This window comes from Podarcis pityusensis (genome assembly GCF_964106645.2).
Source record: "Podarcis pityusensis genome assembly, chromosome: 18".
Taxonomy (NCBI): Eukaryota; Metazoa; Chordata; class Lepidosauria; order Squamata; family Lacertidae; genus Podarcis; species Podarcis pityusensis.
The window spans coordinates 9,421,319-9,440,364 of NC_138043.1; the positions used below are offsets into that span (position 1 = coordinate 9,421,319).

The 19,046-nt window shown below is 47.4% G+C and overlaps 1 protein-coding gene across 4 annotated transcripts in view; it reads left to right on the plus strand.

Annotated features, from left to right (window-relative positions):
- Window positions 1-19,046, plus strand: part of KCNN1 (potassium calcium-activated channel subfamily N member 1) — an 89,921-nt gene that overhangs the window by 61,134 nt on the left and 9,741 nt on the right. For all 4 annotated transcript variants that reach the window (XM_080989002.1, XM_080989001.1, XM_080989003.1 and 1 more), the window contains exons 5-8: window positions 5,144-5,285; window positions 8,076-8,186; window positions 10,536-10,663; window positions 18,217-18,286. In XM_080989002.1, coding sequence (XP_080845128.1) covers window positions 5,144-5,285; window positions 8,076-8,186; window positions 10,536-10,663; window positions 18,217-18,286 — 451 coding nt within the window. The remainder of the gene's footprint in view (window positions 1-5,143; window positions 5,286-8,075; window positions 8,187-10,535; window positions 10,664-18,216; window positions 18,287-19,046) is intronic.

Below are 19,046 nucleotides of genomic sequence, written 5' to 3' on the forward strand. Positions count from 1 at the left end.
CCCCCCCCATAGCGCTTCTTCAAAACTAATCTGCGCAGCTTTAAACGCTCCTTCGCTTTCCTCCAGTCTCCGGAGAGGAGTGACGCTCAGCTCAGCAGAATAAATCCCTCTGCGGGTATCACTCCACTCATCTCACATTAGCGCTAATTTGCTGTGTGCGTTTGAGTCGGGCGTTAAATTGCAAAGCCCTTTTCTTTCTTTCTTTCTTTCTTTTGCAAAGCGTTGTTGACATTTCCCTGTTCCCCCAGGACCCTACAAATATTCACAGGGGGCTTTCCCGTTTTTTCCTTTCTGGCTTGTAGGTCTGTATGCTCAGGATTGGCACTCAACAGCCGCTGGTTGAAACAAAACAAAGCAGCCTTTCTTAACAACCCAGAAGTGTTACATCACAGAATCTTAAAATTGTAAAGTTGAAAGGGAAACCCAAGGGTCATCCATTCCAACCCCCTGCAATGCAGGAATCTCAGCTTAATCATCCCTGACAGATGGCCTTCCAACTTCTACTTAAAAACCTCCAAGGAAGGAGACCCCATAATCTCCTGAGGGAGACCATTCCACTGTAAAATGACTCTTAAACTGCCGGAAAGTTCTTCCTGATGTTTAGTCAGAATCTCCTTTCTTGTAACCTGAAGCCATGGGTTCGAGTCCTACCCTCTGGAGCAGGAGAAAACAAGCTTGCTCCATCATCCATGTGACAGCCCTTCGGATATTTAAAGATGGGTATCCTATCCCTAGGGACCTGGGTGGCGCTGTGGGTTAAACCACAGAACCTAGGGCTTGCCGATCAAAAGGTTGGCGGTTCGAATCCCCACGACGGGGTGAGCTCCCATTGCTCGGTCCCTGCTCCTGCCCACCTAGCAGTTCGAAAGCATCTCAAAGTGCAAGTAGATAAATAGGTACCACTCCGGCGGGAAGGTAAACGGCGTTTCCGTGCGCTGCTCTGGTTCGCCAGAAGCGGCTTAGTCATGCTGGCCACATGACCCGGAAGCTGTATGCCGGCTCCCTAAGCCAATAAAGCGAGATGAGCGCCGCAACCCCAGAGTCGGTCACAACTGGACCTAATGGTCAGGGGTCCCTTTACCTTTACCTCCTATCTCCTCTCAGTCTCCTCTTTTCCAGGCTAAAATCCCCAGCTCCTTCAACCGTTCCTCATAAGATTTGGTTTCCAGACCCATCATCTTCTTGTTTGCCCTCCTTTGCACGCCTTCCAGCTTGACCTAAAAGCATTCTGGATCTTCCAAAAGAAACACACAGTTTTCATGTATTCCTCCCCCCTCTCCTCACCCCCCGGTAGCTAAAGCCCATATGTTCTTATATACCGCACAGCCAAATGCAGATTTTTCTAGGTTTTCCATTCCCAGGCTCCTAAAATCCTAGCTGCAGCCGTGTCACAACCTCTTCAAAGTGACAAGCATTCGTGCCATCCATCGACAAAGGATGGCTCAGTTGGTAAAGCATGAGACTCTTTATATCAGGTCATGAGTTCGAACCCCACACTGGGCAAAAAGATTCCTGCATTGCCGGCTGTTGACCCTCGTGGTTCCTTCCATCGCTCTGATTCCACTGTTGTGAGTCGAGGACCCGCTTGAGGATAAGAAAGACACCAGGACGCAGTATATTAGGTTAATGGGCTAAAAAAGGCCACAACTTTATTGGTTACAGCATGTGAGTGGTATTGGCTTAGGCATTGGCTAAAACAACAGAGCGTGACTCCACCCCCTCGGGAAGGGGTGAGTCTAACAAGGGTTAACCACCAGTAGGAGGAGCCTGTTGATGCAAATACAACTGTAAGCTCCCTCTGATGTCACCGGGGGTCGTGCCATGGCCCTAGCCACCAGCAAGGGCGTTGGACAGGATCCACGACCGCCGGATTCCTTTAATGGAATACCCAAAAAGTGGGGGGGTGGGTGATGGCCACACCCTGCCCTCCAATACACAAACATATTCCAATGCCTAACCGCCAATACCCGAAAAGTTGTGGCGATTTGCTACGAGATAGGTGAAAAACGTGGGTGGCAGGACGCGGGTGGCGCTGTGTGTTAAACCACAGAGCCTAGGACTTGCCGATAAGAAGGTCAGCGGTTTGAATCCCACAACAGGGTGAGCTCCCGTTGCTCGGTCCCAGCTCCTGCCAACCTAGCAGTTTGAAAGCACGTCAAAGTGCAAGTAGATAAATAGGTACCGCTCCGGCGGGAAGGTAGATGGCATTTGCGTGCGCTGCTCTGGTTCGCCAGAAGCGGCTTAGTCATGCTGGCCACATGACCCGGAAGCTGTACGCCGGCTCCCTCGGCCAGTAAAGCGAGATGAGCGCCGCAACCCCAGAGTCGTCCGCGACTGGAGCTAATGGTCAGGGGTCTCTTTACCTAGGCGAAAAACCAAGTGGCCACTGTGAATTTGCCAGCTGGATAAAATTCCTACCAGGCCCCTTAGGCCACCAACGCGACCAACCACAGGTCCATAGCAAGGTCAAAAACAAAACAATGAACTAAAGGTAGGGTGGGTGGGTGACCCGACGAAACCAAGTGGCGCAATGAGGGGGAAGCGCTGCTGAGGCCACATTTGAGTGGCTAAACCCCACCCCCAAGCCTCCGCCTGATTGGTTGGCTGCCAGGGGGCGTGGCACAGCAGCCAGGACACCTGAGCAGGGGCCGGAACCCCCCCTGCTAACGCAGGAAACGGCTCCCGCTCACAGCACCTCCCCTCTGGAAAGAGGAGAGGTTTTCTGTGACCTGTTCAGTCATTGCAATTGAGGGAAAGCCTGAGCAGGTGGTCTAATGACTTTAGAGATTTCTTGGTATTTTAAAAAGGTAAAGGGACCCCTGACCATTAGGTCCAGTCGTGATCAACTCTGGGGCTGCGGCGCTCATCTCGCTTTATTGGCCGAGGGAGCCGGCGTACAGCTTCCGGGTCATGTGGCCAGCATGACTAAGCCACTCCTGGTGAACCAGAGCAGCGCACGGAAATGCCGTTTATCTTCCCGCCAGAGTGGTACCTATTTATCTACTTGCACTTTGATGTGCTTCCAAACTGCTAGGTTGGCAGGAGCAGGGACCGAGCAACGGGAGCTCACCCCGTTGCAGGGATTCGAACCGCCGACCTTCTGATCAGCAATTCCTAGGCTCTATGGTTTAACCCACAGTGCCACCCGAGTCCCTCTTGGTATTTCAGGGGACCAGAATAATGAGGCCTGAGGGCATTTCCACTAAGGATGGGGAGAATGTTCCTCAGAGCTCACAACCCCACCAGCAATCCTGACTTCATTGTGATGAGATATATGCGATGACCTCTGTAAAGATCACTTGACCTTGTGGGGGACGCGACGGAGCTGAATCCAGGACAGGAACGATGGAGAACTTACTCACGCAGTGCAGTTAACCTGTGGAACTCTCTGCCACAGGAGGCAGTGACGGCCATCAGACTTGGATGGCTTTAAAAGAGGATTGGACAGATTCATGGAGGGGGGGCTGTCGAGGGCTACTAGCCAGGAGCGCTATGCTCTGCAGGAAGGGAGACAGATCTGGTGCTAGGATCCTGCTTGCAGACTTCTCATTGGGCAATCTGGTTGGCCACTGTGAGAACAGGATGCCGCTGGGCCACTGGCCTGATCCAACAGGTAATAATAATAATAATAATAATAATAATAATAATAATAATTTATTAATTATACCCCGCCCATCTGGCTGAGTTTCCCCAGCCACTCTGGGCAGCTTCCAATTGAGTGTTAAAAACAATACAGCATTCTTCTTCTTCTTCTTCTTCTTCTTCTTCTTCTTCCTAGCTGAGACCCTTCTTATGGAATACAGCGGTACCTCGGGTTACATACGCTTCAGGTTACATACGCTTCAGGTTACAGACTCCGCTAACCTAGAGATAGTACCTTGGGTTAAGAACTTTGCTTCAGGATGAGAACAGAAATCATGTTCCAGTGGCGCAGCGGCAGCAGGAGGCCCCATTAGCTAAAGTGGAGCTTCAGGTTAAGAACAGTTTCAGGTTAAGAACGGACCTCTGGAACGAATTAAGTACTTAACCCGAGGTACCACTGTATTCCCTTGTGTATGATGACACAGACTGAAAAAGCTTAGGGAAACAGTATTTTGAGGAGGAGGAGGAACAGTAGGACTTTCTTTCGAGTAAACTTGCATAGGACCCAGCTTCAAAGAGAATGGAAGTAAAAGAATCAAACATACTGATTGGGGGGAAAGCAATGTTGTACCCAAAGAGGAATCTTGACTTGTTTTTTTTTATGAAACAAACAAAACCCTTCAGTCTTTGAGCTGCAAAAAAAAAAGTTAGCGGGTGTTCATCCGATGGAGTTCTCTGCTTCGAAACCCAGAGAGCAATTTTGCAACCACAGCTTTGAGAATGCAGGAATGGACACTTTGAATGGTGCTGCTAATGTTCCAAGGCTGCCACAGGGATAGAATGAGAAGCCATATTTAGAATCAGTGCAAAATATGGGCAGGAAAGGGGTTCCCCGGGTCTGCAAAACTGAATTTCCAAACCACTGTTGGCTACGATCAATGCTTCATTCACAGTAAAATATGGAGCAAATATGCATTGTGAAATAACAGCTATCCTTCAAACGGGGAGGGCAGGAATTGCCCTTATCTGAATTTTGCAATGCAGTTGTCCGAGAAATATTGTGTGCGAAAAAAATTAGGGCAGTGTGTGCTTTGCGGTGCATGCACTGGTGAAAACAACCTGACGCCCTATCATATTACAAAAGGTTGCTTTGCAAGAAAATGTGTCCGTTAGTCAAACCCCATGCAAACATTGGTATATTGGGAGAAATTTGCACCAGAAATGCTGCCCAGCTTTCACGAGGATATACATCTATCGCTGGGCAGATGAGGAGAACTGAATTTAAAACGAGAAACCAAAATCAACAAATTCTCATCCGTTTTGGATCCACATTTAAGGCGACGATTCACAACTGAAATACACCCAGTCCAGTGCAAAACTCTTCCATCCTCTGTGGCAGCCTGCAGTGGGCAGAGATTGGGCACGTGGGGGGGTGTCCTACTGTAGCCCCACCCTCACCCACTCCGGTTATGTGTGGGGCAGGCCAAGGGCGGACGGGAAGAAGCCAAGACGGTTTTGATGGAGACTTCCCCCCCCCTCCTTTTACTCTTTTTCGGCCCAGATACCATGACAAGCAAGACGTGACCAGCAATTTCCTGGGGGCCATGTGGTTGATCTCCATCACCTTCCTCTCCATCGGCTATGGGGACATGGTCCCGCACACTTACTGCGGGAAAGGAGTTTGCCTGCTCACTGGGATTATGGTAAGGTTCCATCTGCCGCCTGTATCTTTCCTGCTGGTGCACAGATCACCCTTTGTTTCTTACATTTCCCTGCTCTTCCTTCCCTGTGCGTTCTGCCTTTCAGCTTGTATGTCTTCTTTTTCCTCTTCCCTCCCTGTACCTCTTTCCTTTCATGCCATGCCTTTCAGATTGCCTTTCAGAGACTGCCTTGCTTTAATTTCAGGTGTAGGTCAGCGATTTAAAAAAGCAACATGGTGTCTGTGAAGTTAACTCTTTATTCAAAACAGTGCAGGCTTGGTGATCCTAGCAACTCTTCCCAGTAGATCTTGCCCCAATGAGGCAGTTGCAAGTAATGAAGGTCCCCACTTTCCCACAACCATCTAAGTCCTCTCCAGGGTTTTTCTCAAGCAGTTGCAAACTGAGGCTGGATTGACACTGACCTGTCATTAGATATACAGTGGTACCTCGGGTTGCAGATGTTTCAGGTTACACACTCCGCTAACCCAGAAATAGTACCTTGGGTTAAGAACCTTGCTTCAGGATGAGAACAGAAATTGCGTGGCGGCAGCAGGAGGCCCCATTAGCTAAAGTGGTACCTCAGGTTAAGAACAGTTTCAGGTTAAGAACGGACCTCCAGAACAAATTAAGTTCTTAACCCGAGGTACCACTGTACCTTTCTAAAATATCACAGGGCATACATGTAAATTGGATTGTTTTGTTTTTGTTTATACAATTTTTATTAAATTTTCTCCTTTACAATTTAGACTATTCATTTAAACAACCTTAAAATACCAGTGACTTCCCTTCTTCTCTTTCCATGGTTCATTTTGCACAGCATAAATCCCTGCATATTTTATATAAACTAAACCATTCAGTATTCCATTATTACTTCCATCAAAACTTATTTACACTGCTGGATTTCTCTTAATTCTGCCAACGTCTCCAAGTGTACACAATCCCCCCCCCCATATATTCAATAAACATTTTCCAATCTTCTTTAAATGAATGTTCTTCTTGTTCTCTTTTTCTATAAGTTAGATCCGCAAGCTGCGCATATTCCATCAGTTTAAGTTGCCATTCTTCTTTGGTTGGGACCTCGCTCATTTTCCATTTTTGAGCTAACAAAACACGGGCCGCCGTAGTGGCATAAATATATAACGTCACAGGGCATACTTGTAAATTGGATTTTTTTTAAAAAAAACCTTCCTTCCTTCCTTCCTTCCTTCCTTCCTTCCTTCCTTCCTTCCTTCCTGTAATGGTTCTAGGGGTTGCTCGTGTGTAAGCCGGTGCAAACACCTGGCTGGATTGCCTGAGTGAACCTTTTCTGTCCGGACAGCCACTCACCCGTGGCTGTCTCAATCGCTGGCCGAATCCGTCAGTGGGCGTTTCTTAAACTTCTTCCAGCAAAGAAGCTCTTTGACGCCTAGTCTCCTCCTACTTTCTCTGCGCGAAAGCCTTCTGCGCAAGGAGGGCGTGGGCAGCGGAGGACCCCTACTCTCCCCGCTGGTCCCCGGCAAGCAGTCATGGGACCGCCTCGCCGCTTCCCCCATCTGCCCCCCTTCTCCACTGGTGCTACGCTGATTCTCTTCCCCAGAAGATGGGCTGCCTCTCCCAATCCCGGGACGCTCTCCGGAATCCCTCTGGATTTTGCTCTCTCCCTCCGGCACTGATGGCAGTCCCCTGACACTTCCTTCCTTTCTTTCTTTCATCAAAACGCTGTTTCCCATCTGCGCTCTGCAACACCCTCTAGTGTCACATTTTAATAATGCCCTATGAATGTTAAAAGTAGGACGTCATGTGTCCATATAGGTATCAAAACCATTCCATAACGCTTCCTTAACATTAAAAACCATGTGTGTAGATCTGCCCTGAGTCTGTGCACAACAGAGCTCTAACGTGCTCCGTTCATTTCACTGAGTGCCCTGGGAGGCCGGGGGGGGGGGGGGAGAGAGCTGGTTGCAGCAGGAGGGGGAGCCTCCCTGGATTCTTCAGCAGCCGAACCCATTGCTGCCTCTTGGCCCCCCTCCTCTCCTGCCTCTTCTGCTAGAAGCCAGAATTGTTCCCAGACTATGAATCACTGCTTAGAAATATACAGTGGTACCTTGGGTTCTAGACGCTTCAGATTACAGGCTCTGCTCACCCAGAAATAGTACCTCGGGTTAAGAACTTTGCTTCAAGATGAGAACAGAAACTGTGCGGCGGTGGCGGCAGCAGGAGGCCCCATTAGCTAAAGTGGTGCTTCAGGTTAAGAACAGTTTCAGGTTAAGAACGGACCTCTGGAACGAATTAAGTACTTAACCCGAGGTACCACTGTATAAGATTTACAGAAGATTGGAAGAAACATATGGGTTATTTGAAGAGCAACTGTAATCAACAAATTACGCTAGCAGGACTGCAAGAAGTTTTGTAAGGAGAAATGTACGAAGCATTGCAAAATAGAGGAAGAATAGAGATATTAGTTATGAATTAAATGTAATTGTGGAAGTAAGAAATGTGTATTTAGTGAATAGATTGGAAAATTTTCAGATGTGATTGATGGAAGTAAAAAAAATATGATATAAGATATGAAAGTATGTTTAATTACTGTTGAAAACGATATGTTGAAAAACTAAGAAAAAAATTATTATATATATATATGTCCACCCCTTAGAGATTTTGGTAATTGAATGGCATGTTACTAACTTAAATGAAAATATGGAGCACACTGCAGTGTCCTTGAATATGGCTCACTTCTCCCGCCTCCTTCAGCAGGCAGGCATCCAACTGGTTTGGCTTTCCCTATTCTAACCCACCCTCTTCCCTGTCTTGCAGGGTGCAGGCTGTACGGCTCTTGTGGTTGCCGTGGTCGCCCGGAAGCTCGAACTGACCAAAGCAGAAAAGCACGTCCACAACTTCATGATGGATACACAGCTATCAAAGCGGGTAAGAGGTGCAACACCCTCAGCCCCGATCCTCAACATAGACAGAGTGTGGGTGGTAGTCAACCCTTGTCCTGCTCAAGAGTAAACCCATCATAGGTCATGGACATGAATAACTTGGGCCAATCCATTTTCCATGGGTCATCTCCAACGCTGGTCATATTCAGAGTAGACCTATTGAATTCAATGGGCATGAGAACTTGAGAACCATGAATTTCAATGGGTCTCTACACGGAAGATCTTTACTTTGAGGATAATGCAAGGAACAACCTCGTCTACCGCTGTTTTATAAAATGCACAGGATTGCTGTTCCAGAGGTACCGCATTTTTCGCTCTATAAGACGCACCAGACCACAAGACACACCTAATTTTTGGAGGAGGAAAACAAGAAAAAATATATTCTTTTTAAGAATACTTTTTTATGAACCGACCAATCACATCAAATCAAACCAAATTACGTAAATTCCAAATTACACAGCCGAATTTTAAATTTTTGTTGGGGGTACCCATATTTCAAGTTCCGAAGGGATCCAATCAACTTCTTGCTTCTTACTGCTGTTTTAATGTCCACAAATCTAACCTTATGATGTTCACAGTACTATCCAGTCCTTTCTTATTATTTTTCCACATCTCTTGTTGTTATTTTCATATATTTTTCCTTTCTCTTTGTGAACTCTGATAGTCTCCGCAAGCTGGTTAGAACAGTTTGTAATCCTGCGTGGATATTATTTTTTTTATCCAGTAGCCATATCCAGACGTTTTCCATATAACATCACTTCCATACATCAAAACAGTCTTAGCGTCATTAATCTTCACCAATCTGCCTCCTTTCTCAAAACCTCTGAGGAGATTCACTAGGAATGCAGTCTGAAAACAAATCTGTTCTTCCTCCCGGCTATAAATCCTTTGGCAAGATGGCGACTCCGAATTAATTGCTGCGCCATTCCCAAAAGCTCTTATTGCTTCTCGGTCTCCATAAAGCATCCTTTTGGTTAAAGATTATCTCCACACAGACCTTAATCATCCTGCTTGGGTCAGTTCAACCGACGGTTCTAATGAGGAGGGGTTCTTGTAAATCACATAGAAGGAAAGTAAAAAAGGTTCCCCCCCCCCATTCAGCCCCGTTGTCAACATACCCCGCCTTTGGTGTATCTTCATCGTAAAATATTCCTGTTTCTCCAGCCCGTCGTCTTCTTTTGCAGAGGTCACTTAAATTAGCAGACTTCACTCCCCTTCTTCACTTGAAATATGTGCATTTGCTTCTTTTGTAATTAATTATTCCAAATTGCTGCAAGTAGTGCGCGATCAGAGACAGCGGCCAGGAGAGCCAAGGTCCACACGGGGGCATTCTGCCTAGGGCCCTCACCCCCTTCTTTCGAATTAGGGGGTGATTTATGGGCACAGCAGGCAAGGGCAGTGTTCCCCATTTCCTTGGGGCAACAAGGGAGGCTGCCTACTCCCATAACAGCCTCTTAATTACCCCGTGTGGGTCGGAGAGATGGTATTGTCGGCCATCTTCCAATGCGCCCCCTAGTGGCGCCCCAGAAAAAATATATTCTGAATCTCAGAAGCCAGAACAGCAAGAGGAATCGCTGCGCAGTGAAAGCACAATCCCTCTTGCTGTTCTGGCTTCTGGAATAGCTGCTCAGCCTGCATTCGCTCCATAAGATGCACACACATTTCCCCTTACTTTTTAGGAGGGAAAAAGTGAGTCTTATAGAGCAAAAAATACGGTAATTCCTTGTAGCGGCCATTCAGAGAATCAAGACTTGACTCTGTGAAAACAGTAATATTTATTTATTTCATAATATGCATGCACCCCTTAATTGTTTTTTTAAAAAAAACCTCAGAGCAGTGTGAGATGTGTGTGTATATCACAATAAAATGATCCAATAAGGAAAATTAATAGCAATGATTTAAAGTTAAAAATAAACTAAAAACAGATTAAAACTCACACCACCTTTCTAAATATCTGGATGGCAAAAATCTCTTTAGCAGACGCCAATAAGGGTACAGGGGTATCAAAAGGCAGGGAGTTCCAAAGTGTAGATGCTGCCACACTAAAAGACCGAGTTCTTAATTAACTCCGAATAGTTAGCTTTCTTAAGACACGGGTGCAACTTAGCATCTTCACAAACAATCCTTCACAGAGTCAAACTTGGATTGGTTGGTGATAATCGAGAGCTATCACAATGGGAGCAAGGTAGGATTGGTCAGAGACTGTGCCATCACGAACTCCAGCGAGCCTATTTTTTGGGAAGAGCGCCGCTCACCTCCTCAGATTTCTCCTGCCTGTCTGAGGCCCATCTCCTTTTCTTTCCCCCTTAACCCCTTCCCCTCCCCAACCCCCCAGGTGAAGAATTCTGCCGCCAACGTACTCAGGGAAACGTGGCTGATCTATAAGCATACCAAGCTGGTGAGGAAGATTGACCATGCCAAAGTACGGAAACACCAGCGTAAGTTCCTCCAAGCCATCCATCAGTAAGTCAAACATGTTTACCTGCTTCAACCCCCCCCCCCCCCCAGTGCCTGCTGCTTCCTGCTCCCACCCACCCACCCTCCATCCCCCTGTTCTGTTGTCCAGGTCTCTCCCTGACTTGGGGGTCCCTGCCTGAAAGGAGGGGAATCCGCCCCACTAAATACGATGCACCGTTCAATCGTTGCAAAAATCTGCTGCTAGCTGGGGGTGGCATTGGGTTGTTATACGAAACCTACCCGTATCGTGTGGGAACGTTCAGGGATGCAGGAGAGGATATATTGTCTGATTATAGCCTTTCCAGCTTGTGTTAACAAGTTCACAATTTAGCAGAGTAACATTCCCCTGTTTAAACTCACAGCGGATGCGTTTGCTCAGGCTCGCTAAAGCCTCTATAATAACTGTTCTGGTATTTTCCCCTTATTCCCTCATAAAAGATAAGACACGACACAGTCTTCTATAAAAGTATAAAAAGAGTTTACTCACATTCTGTTCACAATCAGATCCCAGAAGGCAGACTTAGCTTAGAAAAGTAACATACACCTGGAAACTATCCCATAAAGAGACAGTCCCTTTGTCCTCTCTTGGCTGGAGGCCAAGAGAGCATCTTTGGCTAAGCTGATGTTGCTTCTTCGACGAAAGTAGTCATAGAGAGAGAGATGGCTGCCCTGCCCTGTGCTTTTCTTGTTACCTGCACAGGTGAGGCCACGCCCACCTCTAGTCACATGCAGAAGTCCAGCCCAGGAGGAAACAGGAAGTTGACCTGCTGGCTGGACAAATATTCCTCCCCATGTGTAAACATGTTCACTCTAGGAATGTTGTACTTGACTGCTCTTGTGTTTCACATCCCACATATCGGAGGTCTGTGTGGGAATGTTGTGGATAGTAGGAGAGGATATATTGATTAAATATTATCCTTCCTCACTCACGCTAGTGAGTTAGTAGCAGAGTCCATTTCCCCCAGCATACATCAGGAAGCTAGTTGGTAGATTCGTTTGGATCTCTTTACTTAAGCAGTCCAATCTGGCTTGTCCAGGTTGAGTTTGATCCTGGTAAATTCCCCTTTATTCCCTCTTACAACAATAAGGACCACAACAGTCTTCTTTTAAAAGTAATGATAAGAAGTTTACTTACATTCAGTTCACTGTATGATCCTGAAGGCAGGCTTTAGCTTTTAGCTGCAGAAGAGAGTTTATCCCATATGTGCTGCTGGCTGAGAGCCAGCAGAAAACAAAAAGACATCAAGAGAACATCATCAAGAGAAGCAAGAGAAGGAAGATGGCTGTGTGACCAGCCCTTTTATGGGGTCTCCTAGGGCCACGCCCATCTACCTGGTCACACGCAGGGGGAGGATGCTCCAGACCAGGTCACAGGAAGTCCTCCTGGCTGGAGCAACATCCCCCTGTGTGTGCACTCTGGGCAAACAGGAACTGTTGTATTTGACTGCTTTCTGTGATGTTACATCCTACAGTCTGTGCTGCTTTGATTTGGAGCCACATACAGGCCTTGTCCACATCTAGGTATTGCCATCGCTCCCTTGGAGAAGACTCAAGAATCCATACCTGTCATGGGAAAGGTTAGGTTCATTCTGTGGGAATGTTCAGGGAGGCAGGAGAGGATATATTGTTTAATTATTTCCTTCCCAACTTGTGTTAGCAAGTTCTATAATTTAGCAGAGTAACATCCCCTTCTAAAATTTGTACAGCAGATAACGTATTTGTCAGGCTTGTATAAGCCTCTAAAATAAGTTTCCTCGTAATTCCCCTTTGTTCCTTCATAAAACATTAGGCACAACACAGTATTGTATAAAATTATAAAAGAGTTTACTCACACACATTCTGTTCACAGATGGATCCCAGAAGGCAGACTTAAGTTACAAAATATATACACTTGGAATCTATCCCATAAGGAGATAGTTCCTTTGTCCTCTCATGGCTGCAAGCCAAGATGCCAAGAGAGCATCTCAGGCTAAGATGTTGCTTCTTCAAGGAATGGAGTCAGAGATAGAGATGGCTGCCTCCCCTGTGCTGTTTTGTTACCTGCACTGGTGAGGTCACGCCCACCTCTGGTCACATGCAGAGGAAGACTATCCCAGCCCAGGAGGAAACAGGAAGTTCCAACTGGCTGGTCCAGACATCCCCTTTTATGTTCACTCTAGGAATGTTGTATTTGGCTGCTCTGTGTTTCACATCCCACACATCCAAATATAACAATGTAGAGCAACGGTTGCCAAACTTTTTGGGGGGGGACCTCACCCACTTGCTTCCACAAATGCACCCTTAGGGCCTCCTACCTCTACCATACAAAAAGCAGAACAGCGGTTTGCACAAACCACTAATAGCGGGGTGGGAGAGTTTAAAAATAAAATCACATCTGGTAAGCAATGTGTCCCTTTGGTTTCAGATAGTACATGGGAAGACGAGTCTAAAAAGTCCAGGACACAAATTTTCACGGTCCTCTAGTGAATATGGTGGCTCATTTACCAGAAGTAATGCATTTCACACGCTCCAATGTTTCTCCCATGAAAATAGGGACGTCCTAAGGGACGCGGGTGGCGCTGTGGGTAAAACCTCAGCGCCTAGGACTTGCTGATCGTATGGTCGGGGGTTCGAATCCCTGCGGTGGGGTGAGCTCCCTTCTTTCGGTCCCAGCTCCTGCCCACCTAGCAGTTCGAAAGCACCCCTAAGTGCAAGTAGATAAATAGGTACCGCTTTATAGCGGGAAGGTAAACGGCGTTTCCGTGTGCTGCGCTGGTGCTGGCTCGCCAGAGCAGCTTCGTCATGCTGGCCACGTGACCCGGAAGTGTCTCCGGACAGCGCTGGCCCCCGGCCTCTTAAGTGAGATGGGCACACAACCCTAGAGTCGGACACGACTGGCCCGTACGGTCAGGGGTACCTTTACCTTTAAGGGAAAGCGGGGCATTCCGGGATCAAATCAGAAACCAGGGCGGCTTCTGTAAATCTGGGACTGTCCCTGGAAAATAGGGGGACTTGGAGGGTCTGGTGTTTAGTGTTAACTTTGGAAGTATCTACTCGATTCTGACCAAACATAGCCTCTCAGAGCAAAATATACATAGGAGACTTGGTTTGGGAAAGTAGCTGTATCTGGGGTAAGGCAATATTACTGCTGGTTGTGTGACATTAGACAAGGATATAGATACATGCAAGAAATTGCAAGCTTATTCTGCATCATGGTCAGCGAGTCTGATAAAAAAAACCACATGCCCCATATCTAGATTTCCCAACCCAACCCAAGTCTAGAAGAGCAGCTTCTGTTTACCTTCCAAGATCCTGGACAGCACCTTTGCCAGATTTTCGGTCAAGGACAGCTGCCGCCTTCGCCACACAGACTTTCATGTGTTTCAAACCATTTGTGTTTTTCAAATCCCCCTCCCATATCCGTGTTAACCATCTGCTTGTGTGCATCGATGCAACATGGGGAGGAGAGGGAGATGTGTTGGTGTGGCGGCACGCACAATTGCACGTCGAGGTTCCCTCGCTTCCCCTTGCGTCGAAGGCGATCTACGATGAGATGGTTTGTCAGCGAACCAGAGTGTGTAAACTTGCAGAGCTGTGTGCCATCAAAATAACCTTGAGGCGACAAAATTGTGGGTCCCTGGCTTTCGTTTACTGTGTTTTACATGCAGTGTGTTATCAGTAATGTTAAGTTGTGGGTGAACATATCAGACGACACAGCGATTCTTCAAACAGCTCTTGTTTATTCACAGGCCAGGACAGAACTGAACTGAAGGGTTCAGTCAGCCTGCTTATATAGAGCTCCAGTACAACGTTACTGTAACAACTTTCTTATACTATCCAATCACTGAACGTCACTTTCGATCCCTTATTTGCATAACTATCTACAGTATCCCCCTGCTGGCCCAGGGTGAGAACTTCAGTACATAACAAGTAATGTCGGGGCAAGGGTGGGTGGCTGAGGGAGAGAGAGAGAGAGAGAGAGAGAGGTGTAACCAAACTGACAGAACCGGAATCGGTGGCGCTCTCAAGAGTCCAACGCTTTTCCCAGCTCAGCCAACCAGTGCCGGTGATACTGACCTAGACGGATTGGTGGTTTAGCTCACTGGAAGGCAACTTCCTTTGTGAACAAAGGACCTGAATCTTACATGGTCCCCCAGCTCAGTAGTCTTCCATACAGTAGGATGCAAGTTCTATCGCATGCCTTCCAACATTTCCCCGATGAAAACAGGGACGTCCTAAGGAAAAGCAGGACATTCCAGGGTCAGATCAGAAACCGGGACGGCTTCTGTAAACCCAGGACTGTCCCTGGAAAATAGGGACATTTGGATGCTTAAATATACATTCCCAAAAAAGGCTGAAGAACTATTGCTAGGTTTAATAGGAGAGGATATTAAGAAGGTTAAGAAGATTATATATGTATGCTACGACAGCTGCCAGAGTTTTGATAGCCCAAAAATGGAAAACACAAGAGATACCAACTGTGAAGGAGTGGCAGACAAAGTTGGTCGAATACGCAGAATTAGCAAAACCAACCCATAGGATTCATAGTCAGGAGGAAACAAAGTACCAAAAAGAATGGAGGAAATTTATGGTCCATATAAGTGAGAACGGTAGAAATTTGAAGACGTTAGCAGGACTGAAATAAATCTTAGGTCATGGTTTAGTTATTATTAAGGGACTGTGGATTAGTGATTGGAATAAGAAAACCTGCGGAAGGGATGTCAACTGCTCTACGGAGCGTAAAGTAAGGCAGATGTAAAAAGATTTGAAATATTTGTGTATTTTGTTGGTGTATTTGAAATGAAAACTTAATAAAAAGCATTTTTAAAAAAGGAAAAGGAAATAGGGACACTTGGAGGGTCTGCATGGCATCGCCATGGAAGAGATGGAAATCTCTGGCTGCCAGTCAGTGCAGGCAGTATTGAACTAGATGGAGTGGGGAAGCGGGTCTGGCTCTGTATAAGATGAATTCCTATGTTCCTGCGCATAAGAGGGAGTCGCTGGCAGTGCCCCCCCCCGTTAGTGTGTGCTGGGTTTTCGGCTATCCTCATAACTTTGACCCACAATTTGACCACTCCGGGGTGGGGATCTATGGGTTCTGGGGAGCAGAGAAGGCGGTGCCTGGCGGTGTGACCCCCCCCTTCCTATCTCTCATGTTTATTTAAACCTGTGCTGTTGTTTTGTCTCTGTTCCCTCCCCCCCTCCCCCCCGCCCCGCCCTTGCAGAGCCCAGAAGTAAGTTACTGTTCCGCCAGAACTTTTGTTTGACTGCATGGTTTGCCCGTCTTTGTCTCCACCCCTCCGGGAGGCCACAACGCCGACCCCATTCAGACACACACGCATGCCCAAGTTACGCACGCAAAGGTGCACATCCCAACCGCGCTTCACCCCGGCCAGCCCTCGGCTAACCCAAATTTCTCTCCGTTTCGAAATGTGGACAGCGAGAGAGAGAGAGAGAGAGAGAGAAAAGAGAGAGAGAGAGTGAGAGTCAGAAATTTGGGGGTTCGTAGCATGCCAGTCCACTGCCAACTTGCAAATGCCGTGTTTCTCTTCCCTCCCATCTCTCAGCACAAGCTGTTTCCATCTTTTGCCTGTGTCTCGCGACGTTGCTCTGATTTAGAGGCCAAGCAACGGAAGGGCTTTCTGGACCCATCCATAAGTGGGAGCGTCATTATGTCTCCATCTCACAGCACCCACATGGACCCTCCTGCCTGTATCGGGAAGTTTTTAATGTTTGACGTTTTACTATGTTTCCATAAGTGCTGTAAGCAGCCCAGAGCGGCTGGGGGAACCCAGCCAGCTTGGCAGGATATAAATAATAAAATTATATTATTATTATTAAACTGCTCCCTCCAATGTCATCATTGCACTGCCCATCAGCCTGGCAGATCCCATCTGAATTATTATTATTATTCTGAAGGTAAACGGCATTTTCGTGCGCCCTGGCACTTGTCACAGTGTCCTGTTGCGCCAGAAGCGGTTTAATCCTGCTCACCACATGACCTGGAAAAGCTGTCTGTGGGCAAACGCCGGTTCCCTTGGCCTGAAAGCGGAGATGAGCGCCGAACCCCATAGTCGAATTCGATTACCTTTAGCTATTGCTATTAGTATTATTATAGCTCTCCCTTCCACAGGCCACAACATGTAAACTCAACATTAAAAAAACCACAGTCAAAACCGCAACTGGGGTGTCAGGATCATGCAGCACATTTTCCGCATGTGACAAAAGCTGCGCAATGAAGGTGCCTTGTAGATCTCTGTGGGGAGGGATATACGCAATGCAGGGGCTGCCACAGAGAAGGCAATCTTTCTCCCCAAACTGCCACCCCCCCAAAAAAAAGACTTCTGCAGGCAAGAGGGCCACCTCTGCTGTGTTTTCCGCTAGCAACAATGGCTATTCAATGCCTAGACAGCAATGCCTGTTGCTAGAAACCCACGGGAAGGGCGAGTTGGTTCTGTGTTCGAGTCCTGGTTGAGAGTCTCCCATAATGGGCATCTGGTTGGTCTCTTCTTATGTTCTTAACACGTGAGAGTCTGCAGTCTCTCAGATATTTGGGACCTGAGTCGTTTAAGGGCTGTAAACATAGCGTGAGCATCTTCAAATAACTCAGGGAATGTGAGATGGTTCTCTCCCCCACTCCACCCTTACTTTCCCAATTTCCTGATAAGCCAGGCTGGGAAAGGTCCATTGAATCCATCCTTCGGACTGTCACAGGAGTATGCCAGTCAGTAATCACACAGATCAAAGGTGGAGTTAACTCGTTATTAGCAAAAACACCATCTCCACAGACTTGGCTGAGTTCCAGGCCTGATGAGGAGAGCATCTCATTTCCGGTGGTCTTCCTCCATAAAATTCAGTTGCTGAAACTGAAAGTCCCCACCCCCTCCTCTCCAGGACTTTCCCCCCAAGCAATCAGAGACTGCTCCTGTCATCAGCCAACCTCTTCTCCACCCTTTTCATGCCTCTACTGGTTCTGGGAGACAAGCAGGGAGGAGATCTGGTTGCAGCACCTTCCCTGCCCTGATGCCTTCCGGATGCTTTAGAAGATACATCCATCCAGTTTGCATTTTCATGCAAATATGACCTGATCCGTGCCCCAAAACCAATATGCGAGCCAAGAAGACAGCTCTCAGGGTGAATCAGACTAATATTTAAAAGCAGACCATATCCCTAAAAGTGGTAAGGGGCCTCTAAATTTTCTAGTGGGGTGAAAACCCAACAGGGTTTCTCAGAAGCTGAGTGGCTGACCTCCGAGGTTCAGCTGAGACAGGAAGGTCTTCTCCTGTCCCCCAAAACCTAGAGGTGGAGGGTCGCTCCATACTGAGAGAGGGCTCTTCTCTAAGCTGTCTCCACCCAAGCCAATGGTCTCGTGTCATTGGCTCCCTGCATGCCTGGGTGTGTGTGTGTTTGGATCCAGCAAGGCGGGATCTGGAATTGTGTGCATGTCTGTCTACGGTGATGGTGGAAACTCTTTCTCTCATCTCCTGTCTGTTCCACCTGCAGACCGCTGCTTCGTGCAACCCCAACGTCCTGCCCGCCTCCCCTCATCTTTAATTCCCGCTATCATTTTTGCTTTCCAGGTTGAGGAGCGTGAAAATGGAACAGCGGAAGCTCAACGACCAGGCAAACACCCTTGTGGATTTGTCAAAGGTGAGCCACGCCTGGGTGATGGAAACATCAAGCAATGTTTGGGTCTCTGCTTGAAGTAATCACCTTGGGTTGGGGTAGAGGCTCTAGGCCAGGGGTCAGCAAGGTTTAATCCACGATCTCTGTGATTTCCAGTGTCTGTGTTTGCACAGACACAATTTTTGGCGTCTGCACATGTGCAGATGTGATTTCCGGCGCTGCCTAAGCGAGTCCCCATGCCACACTGCACTGGTTTAGCGCAGGGCGCGGGGACTCCCCAAGCGGGCGGCTCGGTTCCTGGAGAGCTGTTACCTGTCAGTGGAAATATTATTGAACTGGATCAGTGGTTCCCAAAGCGGACAGAGGAAGGAAGGGAGGAAGGGAGGGAAGGAGGGAGGGAGGGAGGGAGGGAGGGAGGGAGGGAGGGAGGGAGGGGACTGGTTGGATGAGAGACACCAGCTTTAGAACACACTAGGAAACCTTCAGGGGAAGAAGGCTCATAACCAGGGGGCAGAAGAGGTAACAGGGCTTAGTGAGCAGGGAGAGTGTGGCAGAGAGGAAGTGCCAATAGTAATCTTCCGTCCACCCCTTGGCCCAGGTCGTTTTATTCACAAAAGAACTTTTTACACAGTGTTCGTAAGAACCAATCAGATTTCCTCTGAGCATTTCAAAAACCCCACGTGGGACAAAGTCAAATCAGAAGAAATTATTTTAACTACAAAGAAACTATTTCCTACTTGAGCATGCATATGTAGTTCAGAGTAAATAAAATAGGACTAAAGGA